The sequence below is a fragment of the Triticum urartu genome, chromosome 4, assembly GCF_003073215.2.
Source record: "Triticum urartu cultivar G1812 chromosome 4, Tu2.1, whole genome shotgun sequence".
Taxonomy (NCBI): domain Eukaryota; kingdom Viridiplantae; phylum Streptophyta; class Magnoliopsida; order Poales; family Poaceae; genus Triticum; species Triticum urartu.
The window spans coordinates 396171952-396193882 of record NC_053025.1 but is presented as its reverse complement, the minus strand read 5'-3'; the positions used below and the strand labels follow the sequence as shown (position 1 = coordinate 396193882).

Sequence of the window (21931 nt, the reverse complement as noted above, 5' to 3'; positions counted from 1 at the left end):
ATCGTGCCGCGACGCAGCAATTCGCCCGTCACCGCCATGCTGCGGTGCACCTCGTCGACGGCTCGGCGCTACTCCTACTGCGAGGACACCTCGTCGCAGGGTTGCTCTGGCTGCGACGCAACTCGTCCACAACAGCCAACATAGACGCCCACTCCATCATAGCACCGGTGGCGTCGCGGCCACTGCATCACAACTCCGGCGACGTCGACGTCCGTTGCATTGCAGCTCCGGCGGCCGCTTCATCACAACTCCGGCGACGTCGACGTCCGTTGCATTGCAGCTCCGGCGGCCGCTGCATCACAACTCCGGTGACGTCGACTTCCGTTGCATTGCAGCTCCGGCGGCCGCTGCATCACAACTCCGGCGGCGTCGGCGACCGTTGCATTGCAGCTCCGGCTGCATCAAGGCCGCTGCATCACAACACCGGTGGCGTCGACGACCGTTTGCATTGCAGCTCCGGCGACCGATGTATAGCAGCTCCGACAGCGTCGCCACCGCTGCATCACAACACCGGTGGCGTCGACGACCGCTGCATTGCAGCTTCGGCAAGGCTGGCGGCTGCTACATAGCAACTCTGGAGGCGGCGCGGCTGCTGCATCACTGCTCCGACGACGTCGCGGCCGCTGCAGCGCAAACTCCGGCGGCGTCCACGACTGCTGCATCACTGCTCCAACGGCGTCGCGGCCGCTGCAGCGCAACTTCGGCGGCGTCGACGACCGCTGCATCACAAGTACGGAGGCGTCAGCGACCGCTGCATCGTAGCTCTGGCAACATCGACGTCCGTTGCATCGTAGCGGGACAGTGGGCGACTGGGCGTTGTGCTGTGGCGCGTGAGGCGAACATGTGCATCTGAGAGGAAGTGGGATCCGTGGGACTTTGAGTGAACGGCTATGATGTGCATGATCGGACGGTTATCAAGGCGGACGATAATTGCGAGTTATCAACCGGCTTACGCCTAGCATCGACCAAAAATTACACATCAATTGTTACATTTGCCACATGAGCCTTCAAGTACCTATGGAAGTATACCATGCAAGCATTATACGACAATGACACTGCTTATTCGTACGTTCACACCTGAAAACCAGTCAGACTAAGAAGATTACTAAATAAGCTCTACAGCAGCCTATGTACGTGTTTCTGTAAAACGATCTACCTCACTCTACTATCTGTGATAAATTCACATTGCATTATGTTTGTAGCTACATCCCCTACCTATTCACTACTAACATTGCTACTAACTGGGTTCTTGCGCCATTGGCGCAACCGGGTCATCTAGTATACGTAAACGTTGCATACAAAAGAAAGTAGCCAATCATACAAGGGCAGGTCCACATGTCGAAAAAACACCAGCCAATCAGAACCAATGTCAACATCTCTCAAAGCTCCACCGTTACAAAACCTGACGAAACAAAATTGGCCAACTGTTCTGTCTCTCAACTTACAATTCAACATACGATCCCAGCTAGTCACTCGTAAGGGTGACAAAATTCACAGAGGTACACGCTTACCGGTGAACATGGTGTCACTGGCCATAACTTTTTGCGAGTGACTAGCAATATCACATGCATCTCCAACTAGAACGCTACTAGAGGTTTCATGAGTCGTCTGCTGCCAGCCGTGCCAGTGGAGTAACATGTCTTGGGTAGACAGTGCTCTGGCTGGTGCTTCTATGTCATGGAAACGCGCGTGCAGAGACAGACCCCTTGTATCTTCCGCGCCTACTTTCGGGCGCGCTTCTTTTTCTTATCTTCTTCCCTGTATCTCTCACGCCTATCTTCCCTCTGCCGCTTCCTTGTTATCTCATCCGTCTTGGCTTTCTGCGCCTCGTGAGCTTTCTTCTGCAGCCCGCGCTTGATTTTCTCCTTCCTCGTCTGCATAAATCAAGCGGATGATAAGCACCACGCACAACAATGCATCAAGTTAGAATATGCTCATGTGCACATAACATGTCACCTTTTCATGCTTTAACAGATGCAACTGTTGAAGAGCTCCATGTATCTTCTTCTCGCCAATATTCATAATCTCCGGTATCATGTCCACAGCTGATCCTTTCTTGCCCTTAGGCCTATCCTTCGGCTTTGATTTAAAAGGAAGCAAAGGTTGCAGTTTTCTAGGGACCTCTATGGCGTTGAACTTCCGCACTTTCCGCTCAATACCCTGCCATGATAACATGTGAGAGAGATGGTAAAAAAGGATATTAAGAGCGAGAAAGGGTTCCTGACAAGAAATTAAGGCTCACAACCTTGTAAACCGAGTCTTTGTTGTGTGGAATAGGTATGTTGTGTGCCTTCCGCAACTCAGCAGTGGTTCTCATGCCTTGCCACATCTGATCTCGGGGTTGAAGAGAAGTGGTCACAAGATTACAGTAGGTGGGAACTTCAAAGTTGACCCATGCTCGCATGAAGACAATGTCACTCATAAGAACTTTGTCCTCAAATGTGCACCTCGCAATGCCTTCCGTATTTTCCCCTTTTCTCCTTAATGCATCTCCTGGTTCGATCTTTGCTGCCTGTAACAGAATACTATTTAGTGCCTACATTTGAATATTTAAATTACCAGAAAAATGATGAATTTGTCAGCTTCAGGGTTTCCATAGTCCAGATTGACCTTGAAGTTTCCTCTCCAACAGCAAAAACAAACTAATGTGCTTACACAGAATCCAGATAAGATTCCAATCTACTAATAAACATACATCAATAGGGGTGCCTACATGGCCCACGTTTTTTCACTTCCTTTATTATTTATTAGTTTTCTTAGAGCTACAAATAACACCTAAACTAGCCCACACAATTCTGAAGTTGCTAACTTACCAAAATCTAAAATGATACTCCCTCCGTCCCATATTAATTGATGCTGAAATGGATGTAAGTGCTAGATACATCCATTTAGCCCGTGTTATTAAAGCCCAGTTGTTTCTAACGGCAACAGATTCTAACTTGGATGTTACAACTCAATTCGCTGCCTACAACCTCCTTGGACTAGCCCGTGAACATTCTTCAATTGGCCCATGACAGTCTCTTTGCAGCCCATTATGGATCATTCACATTGAATGCTCCCTGCAGCAAACAGCGAAGCACAACCTGCACAGCCTGGTGCCCAGTTTATTGGTTCCCACCTTGGCCACTGCAGAAGATTGAAGTTGCGGTACCATCTATGAGAATTAGGTTTGCAACATTTCTTTAGTAGACCAGTAGTGCCTAGTTTCTGAGCAAATGTTCTGGTCAGAAGATAATGATGATTCTCCAAGAGCCTGAGTAAAGCAAAGCTCAAGCTTTGTCGAGTCCTCAGCGACCCAACCCGAGGTTTTACGAGCCGAGTCTGAGTTAACCTTTGGGTTAATACGCTCATGGTAAAAAAAAACGAGCTCAAGCTGAGTTTGGTTGTATTCGCTCTGGTTCAGCTGGTTGACAGCCATACATTTATCATGACCTCGTGCTTGTACTAGATTTCTATGAAACGCCTTGTTACTGTCCGCCTTTTTAGGCATCAACTTACTAGGGGTATATCCACAAAAAAAAACTTACTAGGGGTAGAGAAGATAAGGACGGACAAGTACAAGCACATACTACTTCGACTTGTCCATTGGCGCTGCCAAATATCCCCTTCACAAATCTCTCCAAAACCATAATTATAGATATGACAGGGACAGATTGAGAGTTTTATAATGTCCGCTCGTAGTTTTCAAGGTTCTGTACAGTTATCACTTCCATTGGCGTCCCCGAAAAGCTAAAAGGTTCTAGTTAAGAACTACTAAAACTTGGGAGTTTAGCTATAAACCTAGCCCATGAGACGATAGTTGGTCATTCTCAAGATCTTCAATTTGGTTTGATCAAGGAGAGGAAAAAAATGTGTATGCAAAAGGTTTGTTTCCTAGCCAGGCCACTTTGTGTGCTGTTACATCTTACATGTCCATTACAAGACCAAAGACAATGCAACGATATAAAAATGTTGAGAAATTGTGGAGGCATAAAATTAGACGATTAGATTCATCAAATCATAAGATGCTATAAATAACTACCACGGATTATTCAAGCAAGCCCTTTCATGTATTACCTTCTTAACTTGTCCTCGGATTCCACTTACTGTCCGAATTGCTGCACCTTCAAACCTAGCAACCTCTAGATCAGATGTGAACATCCCTTTAATTAAGGCGGTTTTCTTAAATATCTTGCATGGTGCGCCTGTGAGCTTGATCTTCTTCATAATTCGGGCAGTATTGTTGAATTCCTGAACCCAACCAGTTGCAGTAATTCTAAATGGTACCTGCGTGAATGTGCAAGCATCATTGCAAAGCATATCAGTAAATATACTAAAAATGACTATTGCTAAAACAGAATGAAACTACAAACTATTATCAAGTAGTGCAAACTGAAACTCCGAGATGCATGTTACAGTGACAGACACTTAGTGAACATGTCCATCCAATAAAATGATGGTCACTCCTGACTAGCTTTCCATGGCATTCATAGTGCCTAACTTCTTCAGAGAAATGGTGAGTTCAACTTTTGTCTTAGAAGAGAAAGCATGAAACGTGGAGAAAATAAAGTCGGGGACATAAGTCAGGGCCTTGGCAACACAACAATTGAAGATTCCATTCAATTTGGTTGTGATTAGATGATTATGATACTAGGCTGTTGTCACTTGTCTGCGACTATGATAGCTCTGATTTTGATTATCACTGTCTCTTGAGGATATTAAAAACAGGAACATTTGTTAGAAAATAACATGCCTAAATGTCACACCAAGCATATTTTTTCTTATTTACCACTAACCATCTATGGACTGGTGTGAACTGATCAATGAATGTACCTTGTTGCTGGAAAGACTCTGGACTGCTAGTACACCGCTTTTTGGTGGAGCCAGTGGCCCCCAGAACATAGCAAAGCAATGCATATGCTCTGGAGTGTATTTGAGCATGCGGTGCCGGCCATTTCGATCCTCTATTGCATATACAGGCGTTGTTTGAAAACGTCTCCAACCAATAGAGACAACAATTGGGTCTTTTGTCTTCAACACTTTCCTATGCCATCTGTGGCGCTTCAAGCTAACCTGTATCAACAACAAACAGGGTAATATGTGAAATTGTGGGTCACCGCCAGTATAATAAAAATGAACCAAATGACCCCCTGCAATTGCCTGTTAGATGCTACAGCACACATTTATAATTCAAAAGTGGATAGTGTTCATTAAACATCATACAGAAAAACTAGGGCAAAATATCCACTGGAAGACAAAAACAGTTATTCCCTCCATCCATATATATAGGGCCTAATGCATTTTTCGAGATTACCTTTGACTATTGATAAGATGAATAGTACATGAGATGTATAATGTGAAAGTTATATCATTGGAAGCTCCTTCTACACACGAATTTGACGGTATGCTTTGTGTAACTTGCATGTCATATATTATTGCTCTAATATGTGGTCAAAGTTAGGCTTGAAAAATGCATTAGGCCTTATATATATGGATAGAGGGAGTAAACATCAATATTCATGCTGATTTGTTTTTTATGTATCTCCCATATGAATATGATTTTCAACTTGCGATTTCACGTATTAATAGAATATCACCCTCCTCAAATACTGCAGTTTTCAAGACTTTCTGAAAACTCTTAGCATCCACCAAGTTTTCACTGTAAGTCTGTAACTTGGAATGGAGGTGTACTTCTCATGCAACTAGGTTAACTCTAACATCCAGATTTGACTAATCTGCGGCACTACAATCTACACCACCAAATAATCAGTCAAGATCTGTTCCACTTTTTCCTTCTGACTGCCGCGATAATATTTACACGTGATGTAAATGTGGAAGGTTGAAAGCTCCATGTAACATTATTTTACAGTTATGTAGAGTATTCGTAGTTCCAACATCAAGTAACTGCACCAGCATATTTCAATTCCTTAAGCTACTGATCAAGAAAACTGGAAGTATAAATATAAAATGGCTGACCTGCATATATCCAGTGTTCTCCTCACCGAGGCCAATACCCCCAACAAGAATGGGGTGGCAAGGATCAAAATGCTCAACTAGCTCATACGGCACACCATGTATCTCTAATCTGACGTAAGTACCAGTCCTAAATCCTTCAATTTCTACTCGGGTATCTTCATCCAGATCATTGAGTTCAGATATATTCATTTGCTTGCGGAGTTCAATTTCCTCCTTCAACTGAAAAGATACAAAAGCTAGATCAGTCTCCTTTCTTTTTTCAGGAGCAGAGCTGAAAAGGGCAGAGAATGGCACAGCATACTTTGTCAAAATAGCCCCCTGCGTCAGATTGCTCTCTTTTCGATTTCTTCTCGTTATCAACTTCCTCGCCAGAGAGGTCCGATCCATCATATGTAGGTTTCAGTCAAGGAATGAAACAAGAAATGAGCAAAAATGCATTTCTAATTTCTAGTCAAATAAAAAAAAGTTCAAGAAACCGGTCAAAATAAACAGATCATGGAGGTGCTGTTCCAGTCTAAGAGGCAAGCAAAAGAGCGCGTGAAGAACAAACTGCAAATCGAAAGAGAAATAAAGAAAGATAAAACGATCACGTATTAAGGATATTCTGAATCAAATTTTGCTTTAAGCGCAAGCTTCTTGAGTCTTAGTTCTTCAACTTTTAGTTCGTCTTCTTTGTGAACACCTGGCTTCCCAGCTGCACTTTCAGCAGCCTGGCTCTTGTGCACCTCACCAGTTTCCAGATCTTCAAAATCACCATCGATTTCTTCATCACCCTCTCCATTTTCATCTACCTCGCGTCCTCTCAGAGAAGCTTTTGACCAATCTCCAGTCACAAAACGGTCACGGATGCTTTTGATGAGATCTTCGTTAGACCAATCACGTAGCTCCACTTTCAAGAACTTAGAGTAATCCTCAGCATCAATATCGTCAAAGCTTGGTAATTCATTCTTTACTTGCTGTGAATCACAAAACAAAGTCATCTATTGATTCACACTAATAACAAAACTAGCAAGATATGTAGAACTCTGTGCACTATAGTAGATTCTCCAGGTAACCCATCACGCAATAAAATACAGGAGGTAAAATGCTCACATGAACATATATTAGCACTGCATAGTGTGTACCTTCATAAATATTGTGACCAGGAGAACTATAAAAATGATAGCAAAAAAGTGCAGTTGGGCACTATTTTCTTTGCCCCCAGCATACAGATGGCTTAAGTATAATAAGGAAAAACAAGGGTCTACTGAAGTCCCTTCTCTGTTGACCTATTTCTGATCGAATATGGCTATCAAACCAGAGATCATGGATAATCTATCCTAGAGAAGATAAGATACCTCGTCTACCGTTAATTATCATGCATGCAACACACAATTACCTTTTTTTGTCCTTTTGGTACAAAAATTTCTTCATCAGAGCTATCTTCTTCGCCGCTATCATTGTCTAGTTCTGCTGAAGCTTGCCCATATACAAGTTGCATTAGACTGGCACTCCGTCTGGCCAGTGTTCTAGCAAGTAAAGATTTTTTCCACTTCGAAGTGTTTTCAGCTCCATCATCTAAATAAAAAAGGTTAGAATTGAAATGTCAAAACAAAATATTGTCAGTGCTTTATTCTTAAGGAAATTGGTTCAGCAAAGAAATTAGCATAACTAATATGTATGTGCAAGGACTGCTGGGTGCATGACGTAAGATATGCGTGTGAAATTGGTTCCTACCTGAATCAAGAGCTTCTCCACTACCATCTGATGATAAAGAACCTTCAGATAGATGGTCATCGTCAGAATCTTCATTATGACTATCATCTTCGTTATCAGAACCCTGTATTTCAAAACAAGGTTAAAATATTTTTACAGACTCAGACTGAAAACCCATAGTACCATAGAAGAATTAAAAAATGAGTTCATGCCTACAAAATGCCACTTTATATTGACAGGTGAACTTAGGAAAAGCTAATACCAACCTATGGTCTTATAGGTTGCCTGGGTGGGTTACATTTCACAAATAAATGCATGTTCAACAATTATTTCTTAAATATAAAGCATTTGCGGGAAGTAAAAGGAACATAAACCAAGTATGTAACACAAAACAAGAGAAAGAAAGCTATCCACTGATATGCATTGATACTAAGGGCAAATGGTAAACCTCATCATCATCATCATCATCATCATCATCAACATCTTGAAAATTAGCTGACACAGCTTTTCGCCTCATTCTTCCATTGCAAAATTCCACTTCTTCTCTCAAGTCAACGCCATGATCACTTGGCTGAATGTCATCATCATTGTCACCTTCACTATCACTAGAGCACTCAGAAGAAGAGTGCCCATTGCTCTCCAGGGTGCCTGCACTACTAAGGTTATTACCACCTACTTGTGCCAAAATGTTAGCTTCTCCCTGGTCATTCTGTCTTGAAGAAATGGCATTGCCTGTCATGTCACTGTCTTCGGACTGAGCAGCAGGCCGTCTGCCGAAGAAATTTATAAAACTCTGATCTAACTTCTCATCAAGGGAGTATTTGGTGTTCTGAAGAGTCTTTACTAGAGCCACACCAACATCATTACCTTTCCCTGTAGCATGGTCAGCAGCCCAGCAAACAATTAAGCATAGATATGTGATAAACTATTAGAGATAAATATTATATTAAAGGAAAGTCGCACACACTTTCAGAAGCTCTGTAATAGTCATATGGCACTATATGGAATGATCGGAAAACCATAAAGATATTACAGGGGCAATTTAGTCAAATAACTGGTCCACCAGCAAAAGTTTCTCTACTCGGATTATTTTCCCGAGGCACAAGCAGCAACTATGTAGCAGCCAGCCTCACTTTGCAATCTATGTCTCAGCAACACTCATAAGCCACAACATTTTTTGAATGCAATACCAGGTCAGCGACACAATATCAGCAATCAATTGAGTTTCCAGTTTGGCATTAAAATATCCTTGTTAACCAAAGCATGTTTATGCATGGTCATTTCATACAAAACTATTATCCTGAATAAGTATACATGAAAAAACTCCAATTGCAGGCAATCACAGTCGAGGGGACCAAATTCAGGTATTTATAGTTTAACATGCTGGTCGTACCTTGTTTCTTAGATGCACTGTTGTCATCAGTGTTTGAAAACTGAACAAGATGATCATTGATGTTGATGTACACCGCATCCTTGTCATACAGGAGATCCCCAAGACCAGACATTGGGGCATAGAACAGCTTCTCCTTGTCACGTAGTCCTCGCTTCTTTGCAGCCGATGGCAAAGGGCAGGGATCAGCCAAACTTGTTACACCAGACAAGCTGAAATCACCTGCTCCTGTGATATGCACCTGCACAAATTACAGCAGGTGTTGGCATCCAAAAAAGTAGGATGAAATCAAACACAGAGAGAAAAGAACAGGAACAACAATGCGTACATGCATCCTTCTAAGTGAGGTGAAGTCCAATTCCTTCTAATGTGCAAGGACTAAATACTGACACACCTCTAAATTGTGTTTGGGGTTGATATCTCACTTTCCTGTGCAGTCATCCTCGGTATTCACAGCAGTCCCATCAAATTTAGTGCATAATAATTGAAGAAAACCTCGCTTTCTAACCCTATTGAAAAGCATTTGGTCCCTTTAAAGAACGTTCCCATCTTTAAACAAATAATTAACAACCAAGTCACCATGTAGGCATGGCAAGGTACTCCAGCCGTGCCTATTTACATGGCATCCTCGTTTTTCGTGATTGAACTTTGATCATCATTTTCAGCAATAATATATTAATTATATGTTAAAACTTAAAAGTATACCATTTAAAACTACATTTTAATACAAATTGAATGGTACGATTTTTTGACATATACCACATTTTATTGGTCAAATTGACGGTCAAAGTTGTATCTCAAAATACGTGTGCACCATGTAAATAGGCACGGAGGGAGTAATCAATAATGTATTAAGACATCACAAAAGTAATCTGGCTACCTAATATGTGATTTTTCCCCAGCGATAACCACTTCATAGAAAACTCACCCACTTAAATCATTCATCACTTTAGTGTTAAAGGAGTTGTGGAGCACGGGGATCACTCTACTGTATGTGAATGTACAAAAGTAACTTGCTCATAGCAATACAGCATATGGCTTAGTAAAAGGTGTGTTCCCTTTGGTTGCAAGTCAGGAGTTCATATCATTAATGAAAGCTCTGTATTATTCGGCTGCTGCTGAAGTTGAAATAAAATGATCGAGAGTTAAACTGCACACTTTTTATTTTGAAACAGATTGAGCGATGTCTAGTACAGTTAATAAAAATAGTGCTATGCATTCCATCTAGTCAATTTCAAACTGAACAATAATTAATTATTGAATAGTAATTTCTGTAGGTTCACCCAAATCAAATTCATGCTTACTGAAAAGTAAGATCTTGTTCTTTACCTCCATTTTTGAGCTATTCAACTAAGTCCAAATGTAAACTGTATTGATGAATTCATATATATATTAACTCAATCATGGGAGTAATAATGCCTGTTATGAAGTATAATAGCCTTGCACAAATAAGTTAATCCCTAATTCAAATCAAAGTTCAGCAATGATGAAAGAAAAGGCATATGTTTAAATGTTACCTTGGTCCCTCTTTTCATGTTACATCCACGAAGGTAACCATACAGCGTTATTTTTCTGTCACATTTCCTATTCAAGCGCACACTTTCTGACGAAGTTACATCTTCGAATCTATCTGCTAACAAGTAAGGATGTGCCATTCGCCAACTCAAAGGGATGGGCTTGATAACAGATATAAACCTTGCAAGATTATGGACTTCTCTTTTCGTGTATCTGCACAGAATTGGACAAGTGGTAGGAGTACGGAAGTTAAAAATCCAGGTTAATGTACAGCCATGCCATGAAGCTGCAGCATAGAGAAGCCAATGCATATTGCATAGTATACATAAATAGTTGATCCCCACTAACTCTAATTCTCTCAATATGCAGCCCTCCACATCACCAAATGTGCCACGTCATCATACACTAAAACTATTGTCTAGCACATGCATACCTCAATTTAATTGGTCCATCTTCAATGGTCCAGCATACATGCAAACTATTTGTTCACACACAATTACTTCTGAAAATAATAACTTTTGATTTAGGTCCTTTCGTTCATACAAAATTTATCCGAATTTAATCTTTAAATTCGGCAGCAATGCACGGGGAAATCACCTAGTACTGCATAGTATTTCGTTATGATATGGCGAGCAGTGATCTCAAATTGGCTTAAAATAAATTACCATGTCCCATGGATCACATTTCCAGTTATTTACCAACAAACTAAGAGTCTGAACAATGAAATACCAACTTTACAGAAACTTACTTTCCATGAATGAGACCAGATAAGTAGAACAGTTTTGCTCCCTCCTTTATCTCAGCCCAGAATCGATGCTTAAGGCGCTGCTTAGTTTTCCTTAGTTTCTTTACATCTTTAAATTGATCAAGATGTGTAAGCACTCCCATTACCTTGGGGAATCCATGCACTTGCATGATATTAAGGAACTCGAATGTATCCTGGATACAAGGTTTCATTTGGGTAGCTTTAGTACAATGTGTTAACAGAAAAGATTTAACAGATAAACATAGATCAAAACAACAGGTCGGCTTCACCAATTGGTAGGAACTAACAAACTGAGATCTGGGGAATTAACATGTTGAACACCGAGCCATGAAAATGGGACAAAATAGTCATGGACAGGAAATCTAATAACTGTAATAAAGCATTTAGCCTAATGTGTAAGAGAAGTGGGATTTTCTAAAACATCCTATCTTACTTTGACCTTGAGAAAATGCCCATCTCACTTTGTAATTGATCTAGTGACCCATTTTACTTTTCGCGTGATAGAATTCCTTTTGAGTATTTATATAGATATATAGGCAAACCCCACTAGCAAACATTGATTGCTATTTTCCAGCTCTTGAGCCACCTCGTCAAAATTGTTTTAGCTGTTAGATTTGTTACCTTGGTTCACTAGTAACCGTCTGATCTGGACATGATAGCCTCCCTGCCATGCATGCAACATGCAATAGCGTATTCTAAGTGGGTTTTAACTCCTAGACATTTAAGTGTGACATGTTCAAATTTTTATGTTAAGATTATTGTTTATTTGCTGCAAGAAACTTCTCACATATTTAAATCTTGCTGAATTTAAATTCTATATAATATTCAGAAATCAAATCTCCAATACCGTGGCAACGCATGGGGTTTCTATCCAAAAGCACAGGGAAGGCAAACACCCTTTATCTTCATCAGCTCCAACCCTCTCACTGCACTCTCATCCCCGCCGCCTTCTCCCCAGACTCGACCAACTGCAGCGAGAACTTCCCTTGTCATGCACCCCGACCAAGGAGAGAACCGTGGCGACAGGTGGCATGGCACTCTGCCACAGCTAGTCGTTGAGAGCCTTATATGTCATCTTCACCAGGACATAGAAGGAGGAAAGGACCACAGACAATTGGTATAATTCATCAATTAACAGCAACGGCGTAGTGCGATCATAGATGGTTTGCATGTACTGTTACATATTCCATCAATCACTAGTCATGTGTGTTGGTCGGTTGCTTGTTTTTCCCCCGCTGAACTCTAGAAAGTGGAGCAGCAATGTATTGGAGCTTGTGCGAGTGGAGTACAGTGAAGAGTTCGGTTCCCTGAGAGTTTGGTGCAGCACTAGGGATCCTGACCCGATGGAGGACTCACATGAATGGACCAAGAGCCATGCTGGGTGCGCTGTTGGTTCCCTTTGTAGAGCTGCCAGAGGATGGGGAAGCAACGCGGAGGGAGTGGGGTGTTGGGGTCAGGCCAAGCAAAGCTCAACCCTTCCGGCAACAGGAGTAGGCACCATCGTGAGCTCCAGCAGCCATCAAGGTGGGGTGGAGACGGCACCCAAGCTAAGATCCAAACACCCTTGTTGGGAGAGAAAGGAGGTGAGGCAAACTAAGGAAGAAGAAGCTACTGGAGCATTTTGATCTTTTTGAGCCTGATTTGGAGGCCATTTAGCCAAAAATGATTTAAATATTGAAAGGAGGATGACAAAGTAAGATGGCTCGCTATCGATTATAATTTATAAAGTAAGGTGGGGCATTTTATCCAAGGGGAGTAAGATGCGGCATTTTATCGAATCTCTTTGTAAGAATAGAAGTCGGTGGGTATGTGCTCCTAAGGTGCATCTAAATCCACGAAGCATATTTATGTCGTGAGCCCTAGTGTCTGCTAAACAACTTAACAGGCCTACAAGTATTTATAAGAATAACAGCTTTGACAACATACCATCTCAAATCCATAGCTACCATCAATAAGCAGCAGAGCAAGATCTGCTATTTTAGCCGCATCGATCATTCCATTGATATCACTTGGACACTCCAAGAACTGCACCCTCCTGCTTTTACCTATATGTAACAAATATATACATATTCCCAATAATCTGGTTAATTTGAAGAGCATTATCCACTGTTTAAGTATGAGATGTGAAATATTCATTAACCTGATACAACCGTGATGGGACCGCAGACATCTGACAAGTTTTGTTTAGTGTAGTGCTTTACTAGACATTTTATCAGCAGCGACTTTCCAACCTGATCGATTTGAAGTAAGCTAATGGTCAGAGAAGAATACATAGGCATCATTTTCATTCAAGAGCCATATCATACCTGCGGAGGTCCTTGGACTACAACAACAAAAGGAGGTGGTTCCCCAATAGAGCGATCCATGATTGGCACATGGAGACGGCGTTGTTCAATTTCTGCTGACCGAGATTGTAGCCGCTTCGCCTTTGTTGCTGAACGGAAGGCAAAGGCCTGGAAAAAGGCATTGCAGTCTAATTAAACGAAAGCCTCCAAAACCAGATAGGAAAAAGGAATAAAGAAACGGTAACCATCGTTTATAGTGCAATATTTGGGCATGATTCATACTTTGTACCGGAATGTTCCACAATCAAGCACTAAACAGAATCGTCCATCCTAGGCGAGGCTCTTACAGGCACCCAGATAGGATGCTCGCCAGCCGAATACTTGACTAATCTACGGATAACAAAACAAGCGGCGAGAAAGCCCACGCTTTACGAGAGAGAAACCCAGGAGACAGCGGGCCCCATCCCTACCTTGGGGTTCTTCCTCTCGCCCCCTTCATCGTCGCCGGCGGCGCCTTTGCCCTTCTTCCGCGCCTTCGCGCCCGACTTGGCCACGCGATGCGCCTTACGTGGCTGCTCGACGCCGGCGTCCCCCGGAGCCATGGTGATGAGGTTTTTGCGGCGGCTTTGCTGGTGGGGGTTTTGCGGCGGCGGAGAGGGGGGGGGTAGCTGATGGCCGCCGGAAGGGGGGCGAGGGTTTTGGGAGCTGCCTAGTGCCTGCGTGTTAGCGATCTGTTCGGTATACGGTGTGTGTTGCCGACCGCTGTGAGCAGGCTGTGCTGCGGGATGGGCTTTTGGCCCGGTGGATGGAGGTCGACCAAGGGGGATCGACCAAGGAGGATCCTATTTGCCGCTCACTGCGGCAAACCCTCGTCAAAACGCACATACTCGTGCGCACCAGTCCGGCCCATTTTCGCCTGAATTCAAAGATTTTCATTACTGTTTCTTTTCCTATTTTCGTTTATTTTTTTTGTTTCTTTTTTACTATTTATGTTTATCTTTCAAAAATTCTAAAATTTTCAAAGTCTTCTTAAACAATGTTTTCAATTAAAAAAATTAAAAAATAAAAGGAGTTTACATTTTAAAAACATTTTTCCCAAAAAATCAAAAAAACAAATTCAAAAATTAATCCCTTTTAAAAAAAATATTCACAGGTTTTAGAAACTTAGCACGCATCCAAAAAAAGGTTTCCAGCTTGAAGAGGTTTGTGTTTTCAACAAATGTTTACGTATTCAAATATTGTTCAAAAAGTCAAAAATGTTCTAAAATATCAAAACTATTTTCATTAAAAACAATATTCACAATTTCAAAATAAATCACATTTTTCTAAAATAGTTTGTCTTTTCCAAAATATGTTTGGAATTTAAGAAAAAAGCTAGTAGTTTCAAATTTTATTCCTGTTTTCAAAAACTCGGACAAACAAGTGTGAAATTGAAATTCTACATATAATTTTTTGGAAACCAGAACATTTTTCTAAATTTGTAAACAATTTTTCAAAACGTGATTTTACTATTTCGAACAAAAATGTTAACACGTTTTTAAAAATGAACATTTCTTCAAATTATGAAGAATTTTTTGAAATTTTGAACATTTTTCCAGAAAAGTGGGAGCAAAGTCTGAAAATATAAACAAGAACAAAAACAGAAAAACAGTCGCGCCATGCGCATCATTGTTGGGCCATCCCAATCGGTCGCCGGCTATGTGACAAGTCACTATTTGATGTAGTACTGGCAAATAGGACCTCCCATCAACTAGGTCAAGTCATCGCATTACAGTGGCAAATCATTTTCCTCATGTAGGTCGGGGAACAACGAGCAAACGTGCACAACCCCTAGCGAGAGTGCCGGTTTTTTTGTATTTTGTGGTTTCTCTGTTTCTTTCATCATTAGTTTTCCTATTTTTTTTTATTTTGTGAACATTTTCTCAAACAAGGGAAGATTATTCAAATTTGTCAATTTTTTAAAACAAATTGAAATTAGAGAACATTATTCAGATTCATGAATTTTTTTTAATTTTTGGAAAAACAAAAATAATAAACATTTTAATCTCAAAATATTTTATGGAATATGCGAACATTGGAACGTTTCTTAAACACCCAAATTCATGTTTTTTTTAAATCTAGGAACATATTTCAAACTCATAAACATTTTCCAAAATTCAGAATATTAGTTGAAATACATGCACATTTTTGCAAATTTAGAACATTTTTTCGAATACAAGAAAATTTTCAAAATTCATGAACTTTTTATCAACCCAAAAACATTTCTTTAGAATGGTGAACATTTTTTAAAATTTGAGGCATTTTCAAATTGAAGAATTTTTTAAAAAGAGTGAACATTCTTTTAAATTTGGAATAATTTGTAAAATCATGAACATGTTGAAAAAAATAACTTTTTCTGAAATTTTGAAGATTTTTAAAGAAGAAAAGTAAACAAAATTAGAAAAGAAACAAAGAAAGGAAAAAAAAAATAGGGGTGCCCCGTCCCGTATGGGCCAACCCATAGCGCCCAGGGTGCGCATTTGCTATGCCCACACCACCCTATGCGGGGACTAGGAGTTCTCATGCGCGGTGCGGGACGTTTGTTTCCTATATACCACTTACAACACTAGTTACAATACTATTGATGTAGCTCGCTTGTGTCGTCCCCCCACGGGCGACCCGGGCGAAACCTGTAATGCCCTCGGTGCGGCTATATCTCCCACGTGTCGAAGCACGACTTAGAGGTATAACCGCATTGAAAGCAATGTCGCAAATGAGGTAATCTTCGCAAACAACTCATATAATACATAAAGGGAAAGTGATACATAGTTGGCTTACAATCGCCACTTCACACAATACATGAATAAAGCATTACATCATCCAGATACACTCAAGGTTCGACTACGGAACCAAAATAAAAGAAGACTACCCCAAAAGCTACACATATCCTCGATCGTCTCAACTGGGCTCCACTACTGATCAACTGGAAAGGAAACAACATAACGAACACGATCTTCATCGAACTCCTCCTTGAGCTCGGTTGCGTCACCTGCACGGTCTCATCGGCACCTGCAAACTGGTTTTGGAAATATCTGTGAGTCACAGGGACTCAGCAATCTCACACCCTCGCGATCAAGACTATTTAAGCTTATGGGAAGGGTAAAAGTATGAGATGGAGCTGCAGCAAGCGAGTAGCATATATGGTGGCTAACATACGCAAATGAGAGCGAGAAGAGAAGGCAAGAGCACGGTCGAGAATCTATGATCAAGAAGTGATCCTAACAACCTACGTCAAACATAACTCCAACACCGTGTTCGCTTCCTGGACTCCGCCGAGAAGAGACCATCACGGTTACACACGCGGTTGGTGCATTTTAATTAAGATCAACTTCAGGTTTTCTACAACCGGACATTAACAAATTCCCATCTGCCCATGACCACGGGCACGGCTTTTGAAAGTTCAAATCCCTGCAGGGGTGTCCCAACTTAGCCCATCGCAAGCTCTCACGGTCAACGAAGGATATTCCTTCTCCCAAGACAATCCGATCAGACTCGGCATCCCGGTTACAAGACATCCTCGACAATGGTAAAACAAGTCCAGCAAGACCGCCCGATGCGCTGACATCCCGATAGGAGCTGCACATATCTCGTTCTCAGGGCACACCGGATAAGCAATCCGTACAACTAAAACCAGCCCTCGAGTTTCCCCGAGGTGGCGCCGCAAGGGGCTCTAGTTTGGACCAACACTTAGACAAGCACTGGCCCCGGGGGGGTTAAAATAATGATGACCCTTGGGCTGGCCTAACCCAAGGGAAAAGGAGGCTAGGTGGCGAATGGTAAAACCAAGGTTGGGCCTTGTTGGAGGAGTTTTATTCAAGGCGAACTGTCAAGGGGTTCCCATTATAACCCATCTGTGTAAGGAACGCAAAATCCGGGAACATGACACCGATATGACGGAAACTAGGGCGGCAAGAGTGGAACAAAACACCAGGCATAAGGGCGAGCCTTCCATCCTTTACCAAGTATATAGATGCATTAATTAAATAAGAGATATTGTGATATCCCAACAAAATATCCATGTTCCAACAAGGAAACAAACTCCAATCTTCACCTGCAACTAACAACGCTATAAGAGGGGCTGAGCAAGGCAGTAACATAGCCAAACAATGATTTGCTAGGACAAGGTGGTTAGAGGCTTGGCTTAGCAATATGGGAGGCATGATAAGCAAGTGATAGGTATCGCAACATAGGCATAGCAAAAGAGCGAGCATCTAGCAAGCAAAGATAAGTGATTTCGAGGGTATGGTCATCTTGCCTGAAATCCCGCAAGGAAGAAGAACGAGTCCATGAAGAAGACAAACGGACGTAGTCAAACGGTTCCTCACAAACGCGACATTATCGGAACCAACCCGAAGAAGCAACACCGGAAAGAAGCACACAACATAGTAAACAACCATCACATAATCATGTCATGATGCACAATCAAGTATGATGCATGTCCGGTTTACATATGCATGGCATGACAAAGTGCACAAACAATCCTACAAATTAAGTGGACCTCAATACGCAACTCCGTTGCATATTGACGAAACATCACGTGACTTATTTAGTTCTCTCTCGTTTAGGTACCCAACAAGATTAAATGTTGATTAAAATGGCAAGAGGGTGAAGCAAAATAAAACTACCTATCTAGTCAAGTTTAAATGAGGCCGGAAGCAATGAACAACAATTCCGGTAAATCCCCATATGCATATATTAGGTTTGGTACTGTTCTATCCTAAACACAATTTTATAGTTGTTAAACATGAAAAATGATGCCACCATGTTAAACTAGGCATTTTTCCACCCCATTTACATATAAAGTTTATTAAAATCCGAGTTACGGTTATTTAGTTATGAATTAAATAATTTTAACATGGCATAGGGACAATTTAACCAAACAACATGTTTAAACATTTTAAACATGGGTGAAAATGACATATTATGAAACTACACAAAATTCTAAGCATCTTTCATATAAAGTTTGTTTTAAAATGATGCACCTTTTGTGAGTTATTATATGCATGTTGTCCAAGGGGTTTTCTGTAAAACTGCAAAACCTGGGATAATAGCTAAATTCGCAGAGCCTCAAAAAAATAGATACCGGGCCGGATCTGCTGGCCCAACAACAAGAAAAAAGGGGTGGGGCGCCAGGGGTGTTCTCACCATGGGCTTGGCCCATTAGTTGGAGGGAAGGCAGCTGGGCATGGCACGACTATGACCCAGCCGACGCTCGCGGTCAACGGGGACCGGATCGAGCCAGGGAGCTCGGGCTGTGCGTGCGCGCGTGCAGGAGGCGTGTGGCGCTGCAGCTGTTCGAGGCAAAGCAGGGGCGCGGCGCTGGGGTCGTCCCACGCGGGAAGCAGAGGGAGGTTCGAGCATCCATGGCGGCACTTATGCGGCAGCACGACCACGGCTTGAAGAAGAACGGGGCGACGGCGGTTCGAACAGAGGAGGCCAACCATGGCGTCCTGGTTGGGGACGAGGAGATCCTCGAGGCAGAAGCGCACGAGGCTCGGGCGGCCGGTGGCTCTGGTCGCCGGTGGAGCTTCGGTGGTCACACGTCGACGCGATGGCCATGGCGACGTCCTTGTGAACCAGAGTGAGAGAGAGAGAGGAAAAACTAGGTGAGAAAGAGAGGGATCCAGAGGGAAACGACATGGGGAGAAGGAGGCGTCGGGGAGATGTGCCTGGTGACCACGGCGGCATCCTCCTGGACGGCTGGATCGAGGGGAGGCACTGGTTGGCTTGCTGCCGAAAACGAGGCGGAGAAGGTGAGAGGCGGCGGTGGATCCGAGAAGGAAGCTGGTTGGCTAGGTGGGGAAGACGAGGAGGAGACCAGGTGGGTCGGCGGCGGCGCGAAGGGAAAGGATGGATGGGACAAGGCCTCCTAATTTTTAGGGTTGGACCAAATATATACATCAGGTGAAAAAGGTTAGGGGCTATTTGGAGCCTCCGATCAAAATCGGACGGTCGTGAATAAAATAGCTAGAGAGTCCAAATAAGAAAATGGTGACGTTTTGTAGATGTTTGGGGATGATCCGGACACAACGGTAGCGACAGTCCGGGTCGGGTCCGGGACAGCTTTCGGGCACGCGCGCGAGGAGGGCCGCAGGTTGACGAGAGAGGTTAGGTTGGACCTGGCGGTAGGTAGTGGGCTGTGTAGACGGTCTCGAACTGAGAGAAGAGAAGATAGGGAGGCCCAACGACTATTTCCGGAGACCGAAAACGTCCGACGATAGACCGGCTATATTGGCGCTATAGTTATCCGTTGGGGCGTCAAACGAACTCCGAATGCGATGAAACTTGGCAGGCGGCCTACTGACAACAAAACAACACCGCACGCCAACTTTCAACCCATTTCGAGAACATTTTCCGGCCACTTATAAATAATATTTCGGACATGCCGTGGGCGCGTGCAAGTGTGTCTAGGCTCAGAATGGACGACGGACGGAATTGGGGAACCCGGACGGATGCAAGTTTTGAAAACATGCAGATGCAATGCAGATGATGACATGACAAGATGCAACACGCAAGCAAATGACATGGCAACATCGGCGAATAACTGGAAGACACCTGGTGCATCGGTCTCGGGGCGTCACAACACTCCACCACTACGAGAGGATCTCATCCCGAGATCTAGAATGGCACCGGAGGGACAACGAAGAGAAAGAGAAGAGGTAAAACTAAGTTGCTTCTTTGACCAATGAGTGAAACCAAAGAACCTTGAAAAGGTTAAGCCATTTCGAGAAAAGAATACAGTGGAGATGACAAAGTTGAAAACACTCCGTTAGAAAAGAGGAACAAGGAAGAACAACTTCGGGCAGCACTCCGATTGAAAAGAAAAGGAATTGAATAAAACTTGATAAGATGAGAAGATACTTGATGAAATCACAACACACTGCCTCCGGAACTATTGAATGAATGGAACAAGGGATTAGAAAGATCTCAGACAGCACTCCGGTTGAAAAGAGGTGCAAGGCTTGATAAGGCGAAAAGAACTTGAGCAAAAGGGCACAACACCCCGGTTAAATGGATAGGCATGAAAAGAACATGATCTTTGACAAAACGAGATGATGGGTGAAAAGAACAACATCGCAATGCCTCTGGAACGAAAGAATAGAAGATAGATAATTGAAATAGGAGAATGGAGAAGAAAATGCCAACTTCTGCCACAAAAGAGCTTGAAAAGGCATCCTTAGGAGAAGGGTCGAGCGGAGTTGTTGGAAAATCAACAACGAAAAGATAAGCTTGATATGGTCTTATGGAATACCTCTCAAATTATGAGGTGACAACCTTCCATCACGGGAAAAAGAATTGAATTGGTATGACCAAGGAGACGAGAAACTATTTCACCGGTGGGATAAAAGAAGAACTTGGGTCATTTATGAGTACCACAATTAGCAACAATCTTAGGGAAGGCTTTAGGTGAAACATGACACAAGATAACTCCAACAAAGAGGTGGATGGATTTAAAATATCTCATTCTTAACAACATGTGAATCATGAAGCATGAACTCAAATTATCAAGAATGCCATAACACCACCTCAAAAGATAAGGGAGAAATAATTGCACTCCGGATTGCAAGATGAAGAAAGCTTGATCTCTTCTGGAAAAAAATCTCAATGAAAAAAAACTTATAGAAGGAATTAAATCCTTGATGAACCATCATGTAGAACCTTCATGAAGACCTTCGTTAAACAAAAGAATGATCAAACGGAAGGAAAGAGAAGTTGAAAACACAAGGGAATCCTTGTACCGATTTAGATGAATCTCCGTGGTGAAATAATTGAAAAAGGTTGGAACTCCGGGAAAAAGAGAAGATGAAACAATTGAAATCAGGAATTTGATGAGCCTCCGAAATAGGGAATTGAGTTCACTCGATGAAACAAGAATAAGAATTACATTATGCTTATCCTTCACCAATTAAATTGATGACAATCAACGGATTTGACATATTACTTATTCTCGTAGAAAAGATTAAGATAGATATAGCATCAACTTGGAAAGGTCTTCGATGATCCACCGGTAGGATTGGAAAGAACGAGTGAATTGATATGATAACGAAGGAAGAGACATCTTGAACGAACCACCATAAGAATTAAATGAACGAAGTAAAGGATGAATCACCGGTAAGAATTAGCAAATGAACGAACATATATTAGAGAGTTAAGATACATGAGAATGAAGAGATCACGAACTGAGAAGAGGATATTTGAAAGAAGCACCGGTAGGTTGGAGAATGATAACTGAAAACTGAGAATGAATAAACCTAAATTGATGGACTCCGGATAATCAAACTGAGA

At 42.2% G+C, this 21931-nt stretch overlaps 1 protein-coding gene across 2 annotated transcripts; it reads right to left on the bottom strand.

The window, feature by feature from the left end:
• Positions 1–1336: 1336 nt before the first annotated feature.
• LOC125551770 (ribosome biogenesis protein BMS1 homolog) lies at positions 1337–14348 on the bottom strand. 2 transcript variants are annotated; one of them, XM_048715095.1, is made up of 18 exons: positions 14077–14348; positions 13628–13774; positions 13462–13552; positions 13248–13366; positions 11304–11494; positions 10558–10768; positions 9044–9281; positions 8099–8523; positions 7672–7774; positions 7334–7512; positions 6559–6911; positions 6257–6347; positions 5956–6174; positions 4813–5052; positions 4057–4266; positions 2246–2512; positions 1957–2160; positions 1337–1874 (listed from the first exon to the last, which is right to left on the bottom strand). In XM_048715095.1, exons 1-18 carry the CDS (start codon positions 14206–14208, stop codon positions 1722–1724), a joined length of 3573 nt encoding a protein of 1190 aa, XP_048571052.1. In that variant the 5' UTR covers positions 14209–14348; the 3' UTR covers positions 1337–1721. The 2 variants fall into 2 exon arrangements, with proteins under 2 accessions (XP_048571052.1, XP_048571053.1); XM_048715096.1 differs by having other exon boundaries at positions 7672–7776; positions 8107–8523.
• Positions 14349–21931: the final 7583 nt, after the last annotated feature.

Bases quoted from the DNA above. Each gene is read 5' to 3' on its own strand.
- LOC125551770 (XM_048715095.1), bottom strand. From the start codon at position 14,208: ATGGCTCCGGGGGACGCCGGCGTCGAGCAGCCACGTAAGGCGCATCGC. The intron at 13,553-13,627 runs GTATGATATGGC...CAAATCGATCAG, and splicing joins TAGTCCAAGGACCTCCGCAG to GTTGGAAAGTCGCTGCTGAT. The intron at 13,367-13,461 runs GTTAATGAATAT...TGTTACATATAG, and splicing joins TCCCATCACGGTTGTATCAG to GTAAAAGCAGGAGGGTGCAG.